This window comes from Leuciscus leuciscus, assembly GCF_965113295.1.
Source record: "Leuciscus leuciscus genome assembly, chromosome: 10".
In the NCBI taxonomy this organism is placed as follows: Eukaryota; Metazoa; Chordata; class Actinopteri; order Cypriniformes; family Leuciscidae; genus Leuciscus; species Leuciscus leuciscus.
This window is the reverse complement of record NC_138734.1, coordinates 27,491,785-27,504,019: the sequence shown is the minus strand read 5'-3', so window position 1 is coordinate 27,504,019 and position 12,235 is coordinate 27,491,785. Positions and strand designations below refer to the sequence as shown.

The 12,235-nt window shown below is 37.9% G+C and overlaps 1 protein-coding gene across 2 annotated transcripts; it reads left to right on the top strand.

The window, feature by feature from the left end:
* The first annotated feature begins 306 nt into the window (after positions 1–306).
* Positions 307–11,961, top strand: fkbp4 (FKBP prolyl isomerase 4). Of its 2 annotated transcripts, none has more exons than XM_082181827.1 (10): positions 307–689; positions 1,613–1,757; positions 1,877–2,019; positions 2,107–2,227; positions 4,920–5,076; positions 5,160–5,250; positions 5,567–5,650; positions 9,045–9,230; positions 10,550–10,789; positions 10,889–11,961. In XM_082181827.1, exons 1-10 carry the CDS (start codon positions 600–602, stop codon positions 10,979–10,981), a joined length of 1,350 nt encoding a protein of 449 aa, XP_082037953.1. In that variant the 5' UTR covers positions 307–599; the 3' UTR covers positions 10,982–11,961. The 2 variants fall into 2 exon arrangements, with proteins under 2 accessions (XP_082037953.1, XP_082037952.1); XM_082181826.1 differs by having other exon boundaries at positions 10,886–11,961.
* Positions 11,962–12,235: the final 274 nt, after the last annotated feature.

Sequence of the window (12,235 nt, the reverse complement as noted above, 5' to 3'; positions counted from 1 at the left end):
ATATTAGTATTGTTTTAAAGTGTGTTGTATAAATATAAATGTGTATTTTAATTTAAACAATCTTATCTTTCATTATACATGTTACATTGAGTACAGTATGCAGTGGGAAACTGTATAGTATAGACAAATGCTTCATGTTCAAATTTATTTTATCAATCAAATATTTATTCTATTTGTTCAGTACACATAAAGTGATTTGAATATAATATACAATATAATCTGATCATATAAACACATAGTATAACCCCTTTTTCGTTAATGACTGTGGTTAAGATTTTAGCGACGGTGCCTAGTCAATTCTAGAGCCTCCACAGTACACAAGCTCTGGAAAGTTCGCTGAGTCGGTTCAGTTTTCAGCGACGAGGCCGAACGTTATATAAACGCATCGCTCAGCCAGTTTGTGGACTCAAAAACCACATTTAACGGCCACTAACCTACACATTCGCGCTGTAGATAACCAAGTACGTTCCTAATAGCGACATTAAAGCCGTTTAGTTCTGCAGACGTCGAGTCTTCAGTGATTCTTTAAAGGAAAGACCGCTCTGTGAGGAGATAGGATCTATTGTTTGGGCTGTTTAAAAGGAAATTAAAAATCAAAGATGACTGCAGAAGAGGTGGTGACTGAAGGTTGCAGCATCCCCGTCGAGGGTGAAGACATCACCCCAAAGAAAGATGGAGGTGTTTTAAAGGTAAATACTGCAGTGCACTGAGCCGCATTGACTCCATGAGGGAGGTGTGACTGACTGAATGCATGCAACGTTAGAGCCAATATTTCACTCTGTTAGCTCACTTTACTGCAGCTATAGCTATTCTATGCAGGCAAATACCATACGTATAACGTTAAATGTTTAATTTATTTAAACGTTATTTACTGGATTCGCACACCGCCTGTCGCTAGATCTTTCTAGAGATTTTGTCGAGCTTAAAGGGGCAGGTCAACCACAATTTTTTTTTTTTTTTTTTTACAGTTTTGTCGTCATTCACTCACTCTCAATGTCTAACACTTACACATTATGACTCTCTTTCTTGTGTGAACCACAAAATGAGATACAGCTAAAAACATTAGCGATTGGCACCATTCACTTTCATTGCATCTTGTCCTACACAACGAAAGCGAAAGGCGATTGTGAATAACATCTCCTTTTGAGCTCCTTAGACAAAAATTAATTAAGTTTTGGAACGACACTAGGACGAGTAAATGATGACATAATGGTGAATTTTTCGTTGATTTCAACAGCAATGTTGTTCCATTTGCACAGATTAACCCATGTGCAATGTCTAGTAAATAATAAAGTGTCATCGAATTTGTATTCATATACAAGTGACACATTTATGTTTGGGATAGTTAAACATTTTCAATGTAATGCAGTAAAAAAAAAGAAGCGTCTGAATGGCTCTAATTATAACGTGCAATATAGCACACCTTTAGAATTTGGCATGTACAAACGTTGATAAAATTATCTGTTGTTATTGTGTAATATATTGCTTAATTAGTGTTAAGTATAAGGCGTGAACATCTTTCTGCCCTGTGGCCTTTGAAGATTGACAGGTCACAGGTGTAGTGCAGTGCGACTAACAGATTGATGATTAATCTCTTTTCTCTCTTCTACAGATGGTCAAGAAGGAGGGTACAGGCTCTGAGTTGCCTATGACCGGTGATAAAGTATTTGTGCACTATGTCGGAACCCTGCTTGATGGTACACAGTTCGACTCCAGCCGTGATCGAGGGGAGAAGTTCTCCTTTGAGTTGGGCAAAGGTGGGTATTTTAAGGTAAAGGGGATTAAATGTTAGTGTGACCTCTCTGACAACATTGTAAAAAACTTTGTTGAGCATGCAACTCAACTACTTTAAAACATGATTCGCTCTATCTCACAGGTCAGGTGATCAAAGCATGGGATATCGGTGTGGCCACGATGAAGACTGGCGAGATCTGCCAATTGATTTGCAAACCCGAGTATGCCTATGGAGCTGCTGGCAGCCCACCCAAAATCCCACCCAACGCTACCCTTGTGTTCCAGGTTAGGACTAGACGCAGGTGAACAGACTACTCGGAGGATTACAAGGAGAGTTTTTGTATTGACGTTTCCATTTGTTTGTCTGGCAAGGTGGAGTTGTTTGAGTTTCACGGGGAGGACATCACCGATGGAGAAGATGGGGGAATTATTCGCAGGATCATCACTAAGGGGGAGGGCTACACAAAGCCTAATGAGGGTGCATCTGTGGAAGGTAAAACAGATTGTTCTTATGCTTCTATCATGCTTTTTTGTCCACTCCAAAGGGAGTTATTCTCTATATCAGTAAGCAGGCTTGCTACGATAAGTCGGTGTTACATGGTGTTCAGTCGCAACACCGGTTTCATCACTTAAACTTTAAACTTTTTTTCAGTTTAAAGTGTTAAAAATATTTAATGCAATTAACGCATTATCCGTTTTTTTCTGTCACCCATTGACTGGCATTGGATAATCATGCTCTTATTAATGCAAATGCTTTTAAACCATTCAAGCACGACAAGACAAAAGAGTATAACTATGTCTACTGTTGGAAAAATAGCCAGCTACTATTCATGCCGGTATGTTGACGGAAGTTGGGGGATTTCAGGTGTTGCGTGATATCTCTGCGCCCAAGTAGCAGTGCTTCGCCTGTGCTTCACCCCAATATAGTCCCATGTCAATATCTGCTTAGGAAATCGCCAAGTCTTAATCTGCATTGCTATTTGTACTCGTTTTAAATACGCAGGCCACAAGAAGTAATTGTTTTTATTTTATTCGTTTTTTAGCACTTACTCACGACATGCTAGCTGGCAACAAAGGATTCCATTCATTATGCTAAGCTAAGCTAGCAGCGGCGCTGCCAAACTAAAACAATGCATGCACTGAGACAAAAATGCGTTTGCCCACCTATGTAGGAAAGACGGTGAATAAGCCCTATTCCAAAAAACAGTGGAGTGTTCCTTTAATATGAAACAAAGTCTCAACTTTCAAATTTGGTCAGTCAAAGAAAATTAAACCATAAATAGGCCTACAGTTTTTTGGCTCTTTAATGTGCCGTGACAGATTGCCTCAGTTAAAGCTGCTCGTGAACCGATCATCTTTTCCTTGGTTAATTTTTAGCATCAAATAAACATGAATGTACGTCAGAAGGACTGTTGTTTTAACCGCGGAAAGACGTCAGTACACACCGTTGTTCAAATTCAAATCCTCCGATGTTAATCTTCTAACTCTCCTGACTACTTTGTCGGACAAAAATGGCGGATTATGATTGGTCAGATCGCCTGTCAATCAAACTCCCTGCAAATTTTATATATAACATTTATTTTTTCCCCCCGGGTAATCGACTAGTAGCAGCTGTACAGTTTAGTCGACTAGTCTTGAACATCCATAGTGGTAAGGGATGTGACATTTCCGAAACAAGCGGATGACCAATCATAACACACTGGTCCAGCCAACCAATCAGAGCACATTGTGCCAGAAAGGGCTTCATAGAGACATGAACTAAACACAGTGTTACTGACAGACTGGGAAGATAGGTGCTGCAGAAATGTAAAATATGTCAAAAGTTTTTTTTCAAATATTCAAGATAGGGCTGGGTTTAAAAAAAAAAAATCACACTAACATTTTTCATATCAGTTGAAATTGATAATTATCATGATAAATGTCAAATCTTTTATTTCCTAGTTTACAGGCAGATTTTTGCTCCCAAGTAAAAATGTCGTAGAAGCCAGACTGTTAATTGTGGCTTTAAACTACTCTTTATCATGACAAACACGTTTTTGAATTCTTTACACTTTTCCAGTAATTTTTACTTAAAATAAAGATTTTAATGAAAAAATGTATTTCTTAGTTGCTAAAACTAAGTTGCTTGCGCTAACGGCTGATATTGTTTCAAGTCATGAAACAGGTGTGTGTTGCCTAACTTTGACACACATCAGTGCAGGCTGCAATACTAATGTTACATGTTTTGTCTCTTAGAAATGCACATTTCACAGTAGCTTGAGTTAGGGTGCAGATGTAAATTTATGTCATTTACAAAAACGGTAAATTGTTTTATATTGTAAAATGTAGATATTCTGACTGTTTGAGTTTTATTTAAATTATCCATTGGTCTTCCATAGTAGCATAGATTTAGATTACGTTAACCATAGTTAAAAACATGCATAAAGCACCTCAATACCATTGTAAAATGTAACTCTGTGGTTTCTATGGTATTTGTATGAAAAACAGTAGCCTAAATACATTTACTATAAATGCTCAAACACAATAGCTTAATCACAAAAAATATAGCAATAATATTCCATTTCTCCTCTAATACATTTAGTACATGTCCACATTAATAATTTAATTTTCGTTCTGAATATCCCACATTTCTGCCACAATACCATGGTGCAGTTAGTGTTACTACAGTAAATTCATGATGAATGATGAAGATTTGTAGATTGAAAATCCTTCTGACTGTATCGTTGTGCACACTGTTTCTCCTGTTTGTCAGCGTTGTTTCATCTGGCTTAACTAGTTTAAATCTAGTGGTAGTGGCGCAGTGGATAAGACACATGCCTTTGGTGTGAGAGACCCGGGTTCGAATCCACTGTGAGACACCAATGTGTCCCTGAGCAAGACACTTAACCCCTAGTTGCTCCAGAGGCGTGCGACCTCTGACATATATAGCAATTGTAAGTCGCTTTGTATAAAAGCGTCAGCTAAATGAATAAATGTAAATCGGCAAGAAATGTTTTGTTCTTCGCTGAATTCAAGCGCTTCTCATTGGAACTCACAGTGTTGTTTAGTGGTCGCGTGATCTACACGGCAGTCTGCAAGTGTCCACTAAATGTGTTAATGCAAAGTTATCAGAAGAAAGAAGCAAATCGAATTTAATCATTCTTTGTTTGCGCACCATAGTTAATTTTTCCTTTTCTTTGGTTTAGTGTGTTTGGTGGGCCGTCACGAAGAGCGTGTTTTCGACGAGCGTGAGTTGAAGTTTGAGGTGGGAGATGGAGAGAGTTTGGGTCTGCCTCCAGGCGTAGAGAAAGCCTTGCAGTCCATGGAGCAGGGAGAGGAGGCGCTCTTCACCATCAAACCAAAGTAAACACACATTTCTTACACCTGTGCACAGTATCTGTGAATGTTTTGATTCATTTATTCATGAATTTATTTTTGAATTTCAGGTATGGCTATGGAACTGCTGGCAGCAACAAATTCAACATTCCACCTAATGCTACACTGCAGTACAAAATTAAACTCAACGCATTTGAGAAGGTCAGTGTGTCCTCCTAAATAACAGCAGTGCAGAGCTAAATTTACACCCGCATTACTCAGTATATGGGAATATGTTATGGGGGTTTATATTGTAGGGAACTTGTGGGTTTTTAATATAAAATTAATCGTATCGTGATGTAAGATTTTGGCCTTTAAATCCACCCCTAAGAACAACAGTAATGTATTATATTTTTTTCTAGCTTTGTAAAAATAATCATGCTTTAATACTTATTACAGACCATAAATGATCAGTTATGCAGTAATGTCTGTACAAAGTCATTGTCATGAGGTTAAGATGCTGTGTCCTGTCACACAGGCCAAAGAATCCTGGGAAATGAACTCAAGTGAGAAACTGGAACAGAGCGCCATCGTCAAAGACAAAGGAACTCAGTATTTTAAGGTAGAAGCAATGTCATGCACACCGACATGTATTTATGCTGTACATCCCATTTTAATGTAATAGTAGTGCTATGCGGCATAACGGTTAATCCTGTTTCAGTTTTTCGTATGTATTTTTTAAATGCCACCACACGGTACATGGCTGAAAGAACTGCTGCATCTATTCAATGGCCACGAAGAACGCTATGTATAGTGTTTTGAGAGAGGACCTCTATTGAATGCAAACCCTTCTTACTAATGGTTATAACTTTATAACAAGAATAGTTTAACATGGCAAATATCATGTAGAGCCCCATGATTTCTGCGATGCAGAAAACTCGGACGGAACCACAGAATCCAGTCATAAATGGAACTTTCTGTATAAAGTGGAATGTCATTGAATTTGGCCATTTTTGGATGAATAAATCAAAAATAGGAATGTACAAGGAATCAAATCGCAATATGGACTAGTGTCTGTGAATTAGTGATGTGTGGATCACAGTTATATCAACGGACGCTGCGGATATTCTGCGGGTTGGGCGGGTCAGGTAATAAAACATTTTTTTATTTTTTATTGCGGGTAGATGAGAGATAATGTGTTGATTTTAATAAAGACAGAACTCTTATTTCATGGTAAAACGCAACGAATGTGCATCACTATTTTACTTACGTTTTCAATGTTAACCAATCAAGGAAACCATAAGCCTAGAGCACCTCCTAGTGGTCATTTTTATAAAACACAAAGGAACCTACATGAGACATAGCTTAATAACTTGACAGCTTTAACTAAAAATATACCTAAGCTTAAGAGACATGATTCTGATAAGAGTGGTTTCCAACATATTGATGGAAGCAATTTCCCATCATTTTCTTTTTAAATTGGTCAAATTCATGCAAATTCAGAGTTCACGTCAACAAAAGCAACAGAATGGGCTTCATTTTATTTATCATCGGCTAATTTCAATACTAAAGACCACAATAGGAGAGGGCGCGGCACTGGTAATCTAGTCTTTCAGACCTGTGCGCTTTCATTGACTTGCGTAATTTAAATCTCACACTTAAATCATATTTATAGCTCCTAACTTTTTAGGCTATTAAAGCTGGTATAATAGCTGGTTTAGGCTATTAAAGAAATGTAATTTCGCTAAAAAGGAACTTATGCTTTAAATAAATTATTTAAAAGCAGCCTACTTCAGTGTAAAATGCTACCATGTCATCGTGCTTAACACTGAGAATTTGAATAGTGTGACGATCGGGTACTTGCTTCAAATTAATAACTTACTGGCAAAACTTGCCAAAAAATAAAGAAATGATTACATTTTTATTTGATTAATGATTACATTTTAAAAGAGTTACTAATTTGATTACCACAATTTTTTAAAGTAAATTTGTATTTGACATAGGGCTGGGCGATAAAACGATATGTTTATGCGCCTCATTTGAACCGCGCGCCACACGGACCATTTATCCGCTCAGCTCAAAGTCCAAACCGCAGCGCAGCGCAAGCTCACTAGAGCAGATGCCTTTACTCTGATCGGTCTCGGTCACGAGATCCAGTGAGAAGCGCTTGAATTCAGCAAAGAACACAATGTCTCAGTGATTTAAACTAGTTTAAAGGGATAGTTCACTTTGAAATTAAATGTTGGTATGTTTTAGCTTACCTCAAGGGCATCCAAGATGAAGGTGTCTTTTTTTCCGCAGTAGTTTCAATTTAGATATTTTTAGGTAAAACCGTTCTTGTCTGTCAGTCATATAATGCAGGTCTATGGTCACTGTCTCAAAGAGCATGCACAGAGTCCAAATTAAAACAATTCCCCATCGTCCAAATTAAACAATTCCCCATCGTAGGTACACATTGATGGCCTAAGACACGAAACGAGCGGTTTGTGTGAGAAAACGAACAGTATTTATATCGTTTTTACCTCTTGAACACAGCTGCGTCCAAATGATCTGAGAGCGCGGGCGGGTATAGATATATACACTAGATGTCGCATTGGCTACGCTCTCAGATCATTTGGACGCAGCTGTGTTCAAGAGGTAAAAACGATATAAATACTGTTCGTTTTCTCACACAAACCGCTCGTTTCGTGTCTTAGGCCATCAATGTGTACCTACGATGGGGAATTGTTTAATTTGGACGATGGGGAATTGTTTTAATTTGGACTCTGTGCATGCTCTTTGAGACAGTGACCATCGACCTGCATTATATGACTGACAGACAAGAACGGTTTTACCTAAAAATATCTAAATTGAAACTACTGCGGAAAAAAAGACACCTACATCTTGGATGCCCTTGAGGTAAGCTAAAACATACCAACATTTAATTTCAAAGTGAACTATCCCTTTAAAGGCAGATGAAACAGCGCTGACAAACAGGAGAAACGCTGTGCGCAACGATACAGTCAGAAGGCTTTTCCTTCTACAAATTCCCATAATTTACCATGGATTTACTGTAACGTTAGCCTAGTAATATTAACTGCACCATGAAATGTGGGATATACATATTAAATTGTATTATATTATTAATGTAGACAATGTATTAAAGGACTAATGGAATATAATTGCAGTATTTAATAATGTATTTAGGCTACTGTTTTTCATACAAATACCATAGAAACCATAGTTAGATTTTGCCATGATAGTGAGGTGCTGTAGGCTATGCCTGGTTTTATCTGTTGTTATCATGATCTAAATGCATGATACTGGATGACCAATGGTTAATTTTAATAAAACTCAAACAGTCAGAATATTATATTTGACCAAATAAAAATTAGCACATGCAGAAACTAAGAAATATTTTTTTCTATTAAGATATTTATTTTAAGGAAGAATGACAAATGTTTGAATGTTCAACCTCAGATTTGTGAAATGTTCTTCTGTTTGGCAAGTGTTTGTCATGATATGTTCTGACAATAAAGAGTAGTAGTTTAAAACCACAATTAATGCTCTGGTTTCTACAACTTTCACTTAAGAGCAAAAATTTGCCTTTAAATTTGAAATAAATAAAGATTTGACATTTATCGTGATAATTATCGATAGCGACTGATATAAAAAAATTATCTTGATGATCTTTTTTGGCCATACCGCCCAGCCCTAATTTGACATGACAATATTTTCATATTCTTTGTACTCCTGATAGCAAAATAAGCCACTATAAACATATATTGTTGGACATTGTTGGACATATATTGTCCAGTCATAAAAAAAAGTACCATGATGTATCATTAAAACCACCAAAATCTTAAAAGATACTGATACAGATTTTTGGTCATACCACCCAGCTCTATCTAATAGTATATTATTTTAAGATCTATTTATTGTACAAGATCACCACAATGAGTGTGTGTCATTGTTTGTTATGAGGTTGCCCTCATTGAATGATTTGTTTGATTAATTGGAGTGTTTCGTGTGCACAGGAGGGGAAATACAAGCAGGCAGCTGTGCAGTACAAACGCATTGTGTCCTGGTTAGAGCACGAGTCCAGTATGGAGCCGGATGAAGAAGAGAAAGCCAAAGCGCTGCGATTGGCTGCTCACCTCAACCTAGCTATGTGCTACCTAAAGCTGCAGGAAGCAAGCCCTGCCCTCGAGAGCTGTGATAAGGTAGGATATGAATGCTTAAGGTTTAAGGTAGTCATATTCAAGTGCTGCCAAAGTTAATACATAATTTAGTAGACCCTTTTATCCATTGCATTAATGCATTTATCAATTCATGCATTCCCAAGGAATCAAACCCATTCCCTTAGTGTTACTAGTGCTCTATTGTTTGAGCTACAGGAATGCTTAATAATGGCTCTAAATATGTAATGCCTTGAAATAAAATGGTTAATGTGCAAAATAGATTAAAGTAAATGAGCATTTCATGTGGCAATTCATATTGCTGCTCATGTATCAAGTTTAAAAGGAAAAAAAAGAAAGAAAAATAGTTGCTCTTATTGTGGGTTCACACTTCGGTCTTTAAAGGTACCATACTTGCTTAGTGGTACCCAGTCAATTGTTTTATTTATATCTAGATTCTGCTGTCACTTATTACTTACTCAATTCTACACATTTTAAATCAAACGTTTTATTAATGATTTATAATTAATTGCAATGGGCCTTATTGGCTGCGTTTACACTGGCACAAAATTTATTTATTTTTACTCACATCTGATGCAGATCATAATTTGTTGCACACATGTAAACAAAAAACCGCACGAGATCCGTATTTTTCCGCATCTGATCTGAGGCACTTCTAAATGTGGTTTTAAATCGGGTACATATCCGATATCTGGACATCTGACATGTCTAAACTTGCATATCCGATTCCCCCTGGAATTCCAAGCCACCACAAGGTGATGACGACACTTTGCCCACAGAGATAGCTGAAGCAGACGTGCCTGTATACGCTCACACTTAAACTCGCAGCTTTTTTTTTAGTGAGGTGGAAACTTTATAGTTAAGAAATTGCGCACACACACAGAAACATTCAGGAGAATGGAAACTGGTTTTAAAATTGTATAAATAAAACTGCTTTGCTTCTGAAAGCTACACTATTTTTCAGAGCAGTGAGGTGATAACTTCACTGTTTTTGTACATAAACAAGCTTCACTAAACTCAAGCTCACTCACTCACTCACGCGATCACCAACAGAATGGGCTGGGATTAATATAAACACGGATATCGGCTACCAGTCGTGTCTAACGTGAATGTAATCAGGTGGGACATCAAATCGGATATGGTCAAAAGATTCGATCTGTGCATTAAGACTTGAAGTGTAAACGCAGCCATTGTGATTTTGACTTTAAAAGTCCTAATTCATTTATTTGGTGGCTAAGTAAGCTGTTTAGAAAAGGTTTCTTGCTTAAATTGCAAGTAAATTTGACCATTGCACTCTTCCAAACTGTTCTCATCTTCCTTTTTTTTGGTGTGTGTGTGTGAAGGCACTGGAGCTGGACCCAAATAATGAGAAGGCTTTGTTTAGGCGAGGAGAGGCACTGGTTGTCATGAAGGAGTTTGACAGAGCGAGAGCAGATTTCCAGCGCGTCACTCAGTTGTATCCAGCCAATAAGGCAGCGAAGAGCCAGATCGTGCTCTGCCAGAAACATATCAAAGCGCAACACGAGAAGGACAAACGCCTCTATGCCAACATGTTCCAGAAGTTTGCAGAGAGAGACGCTAAAGTAAGTGTCTACGGTTACAAAAGAAAGACCTGCCAAATATCTGTCGTCTTCTACCTAATATTGTTTTTGTGTGTTTTTTTGGTTGCTGTTTTTCAGAAGGAGGCGGATCAAGAAAAGGAGCAGGAAAAGAAACCGAATGGTAGTGCAATGGAAATAGAAGAAAACGGAGCCCAGGAACAAACCGCAGCATAATGGCATGCGTTTCTATCAATTACTGTGTTTTGTTTTTTAAGAGTTTTTTTTATTTTATATATACACCTATAATTTCTGGTCCCCTGAAGTGTGTTTGTGCAAGTGAGGATGCGCGCGTGCTTAAGTTTCTAATCTAATGTAGCGAGACGTTTGCTTTTGTACTATGGCCAGACCCTTATGGCCAGGGTGTGTATGAATGCTTGTGTGTGCATTACTGTAAGGCAGCTAGTCGGCCTGGCCATGTTCTCTGCTGCGTCTCTCTCTACACTTAGAGACCGTGGAAATAAAACGATTCTCAGCCTGTAGCTTGTACTGCAGCCTCTCGTGTCGGCTGCAAAAACTGATGCTGATCCTTAGAAACTCTTTGAGTCGCACTGCTGTACAATAAAGCGCTTTTCTGTCCCGTCACTAAACTTTACGTGCATGGAGGTGATCACCAGGGCAAAAAGACTCTTTTGTTTTCTTTGATTTGTAAGCTTTTGAGTGTTTTTATTTTGATCGTTTTTCCACTGTTAAATTCTCCACGTTTAATGTGTTCAACTTATCACAACTGGAAACCTTTTGATAGAAAATCTCTAGAGGAGAAACCACACACACATTTCCTGTGAAGAGCCCTCTTGTCTGCTTCACTCTGTGTGTAGTCTTTTCTGGCGAAGAACATCAATATAGGGCTGAGATGTTTGTCATTTTACAAAGTGAGATATGAACTTAGACCTGCAGTCTTACACTGTCTCTTTTTTTTTTTTATCTTGTGGACAAGATTACCTATGATTTCTCCATAATTGTACTTGCACATTGTATATCTCATGGTGGATCGTCATGGCAGAAGAGGCTCGCTTTACCCCGCGGCGCTGTGTGACGGAGCTCAACCAGGACAGGATTACTCTAGTGTTGTGTGTAAGAGAGACATACAGACAGTTCTGTTCCCATGTCCTTGAAACTCTGATGTTGACTAGAACAATAAAACAAACTCAAAATCATCCTGCTGTATTTTCTGGATTGTAGCATTAGGACAATGTGAAAATACAAAATGGGTCAGTATCTCTCTAAAGATACAATGCCTGGCCCCCCCCAAAAAAAGGTTGCTGTCTGGATTTAAATAGACAAATGCTCAAGTGTCTGTGATTGGATCATTGTTGCTGTGATTATTATGTTTCTAGCATGTTGTATGTTTGGCAACAGTTCTTCTAACCCTAATTGATGGAGTGTGTTGCTTTTAATTTCTTAAACAACCATGTAGGAAGACACTGGATG

Excerpts from the sequence above, each read along its gene's own strand:
- fkbp4 (XM_082181826.1), top strand. The coding sequence starts at position 600 with ATGACTGCAGAAGAGGTGGTGACTGAAGGTTGCAGCATCCCCGTCGAG. Across the intron at positions 690-1,612 it reads AAGATGGAGGTGTTTTAAAG|ATGGTCAAGAAGGAGGGTAC; the intron begins GTAAATACTGCA and ends TCTCTTCTACAG. Across the intron at positions 5,251-5,566 it reads AACTCAACGCATTTGAGAAG|GCCAAAGAATCCTGGGAAAT; the intron begins GTCAGTGTGTCC and ends CCTGTCACACAG.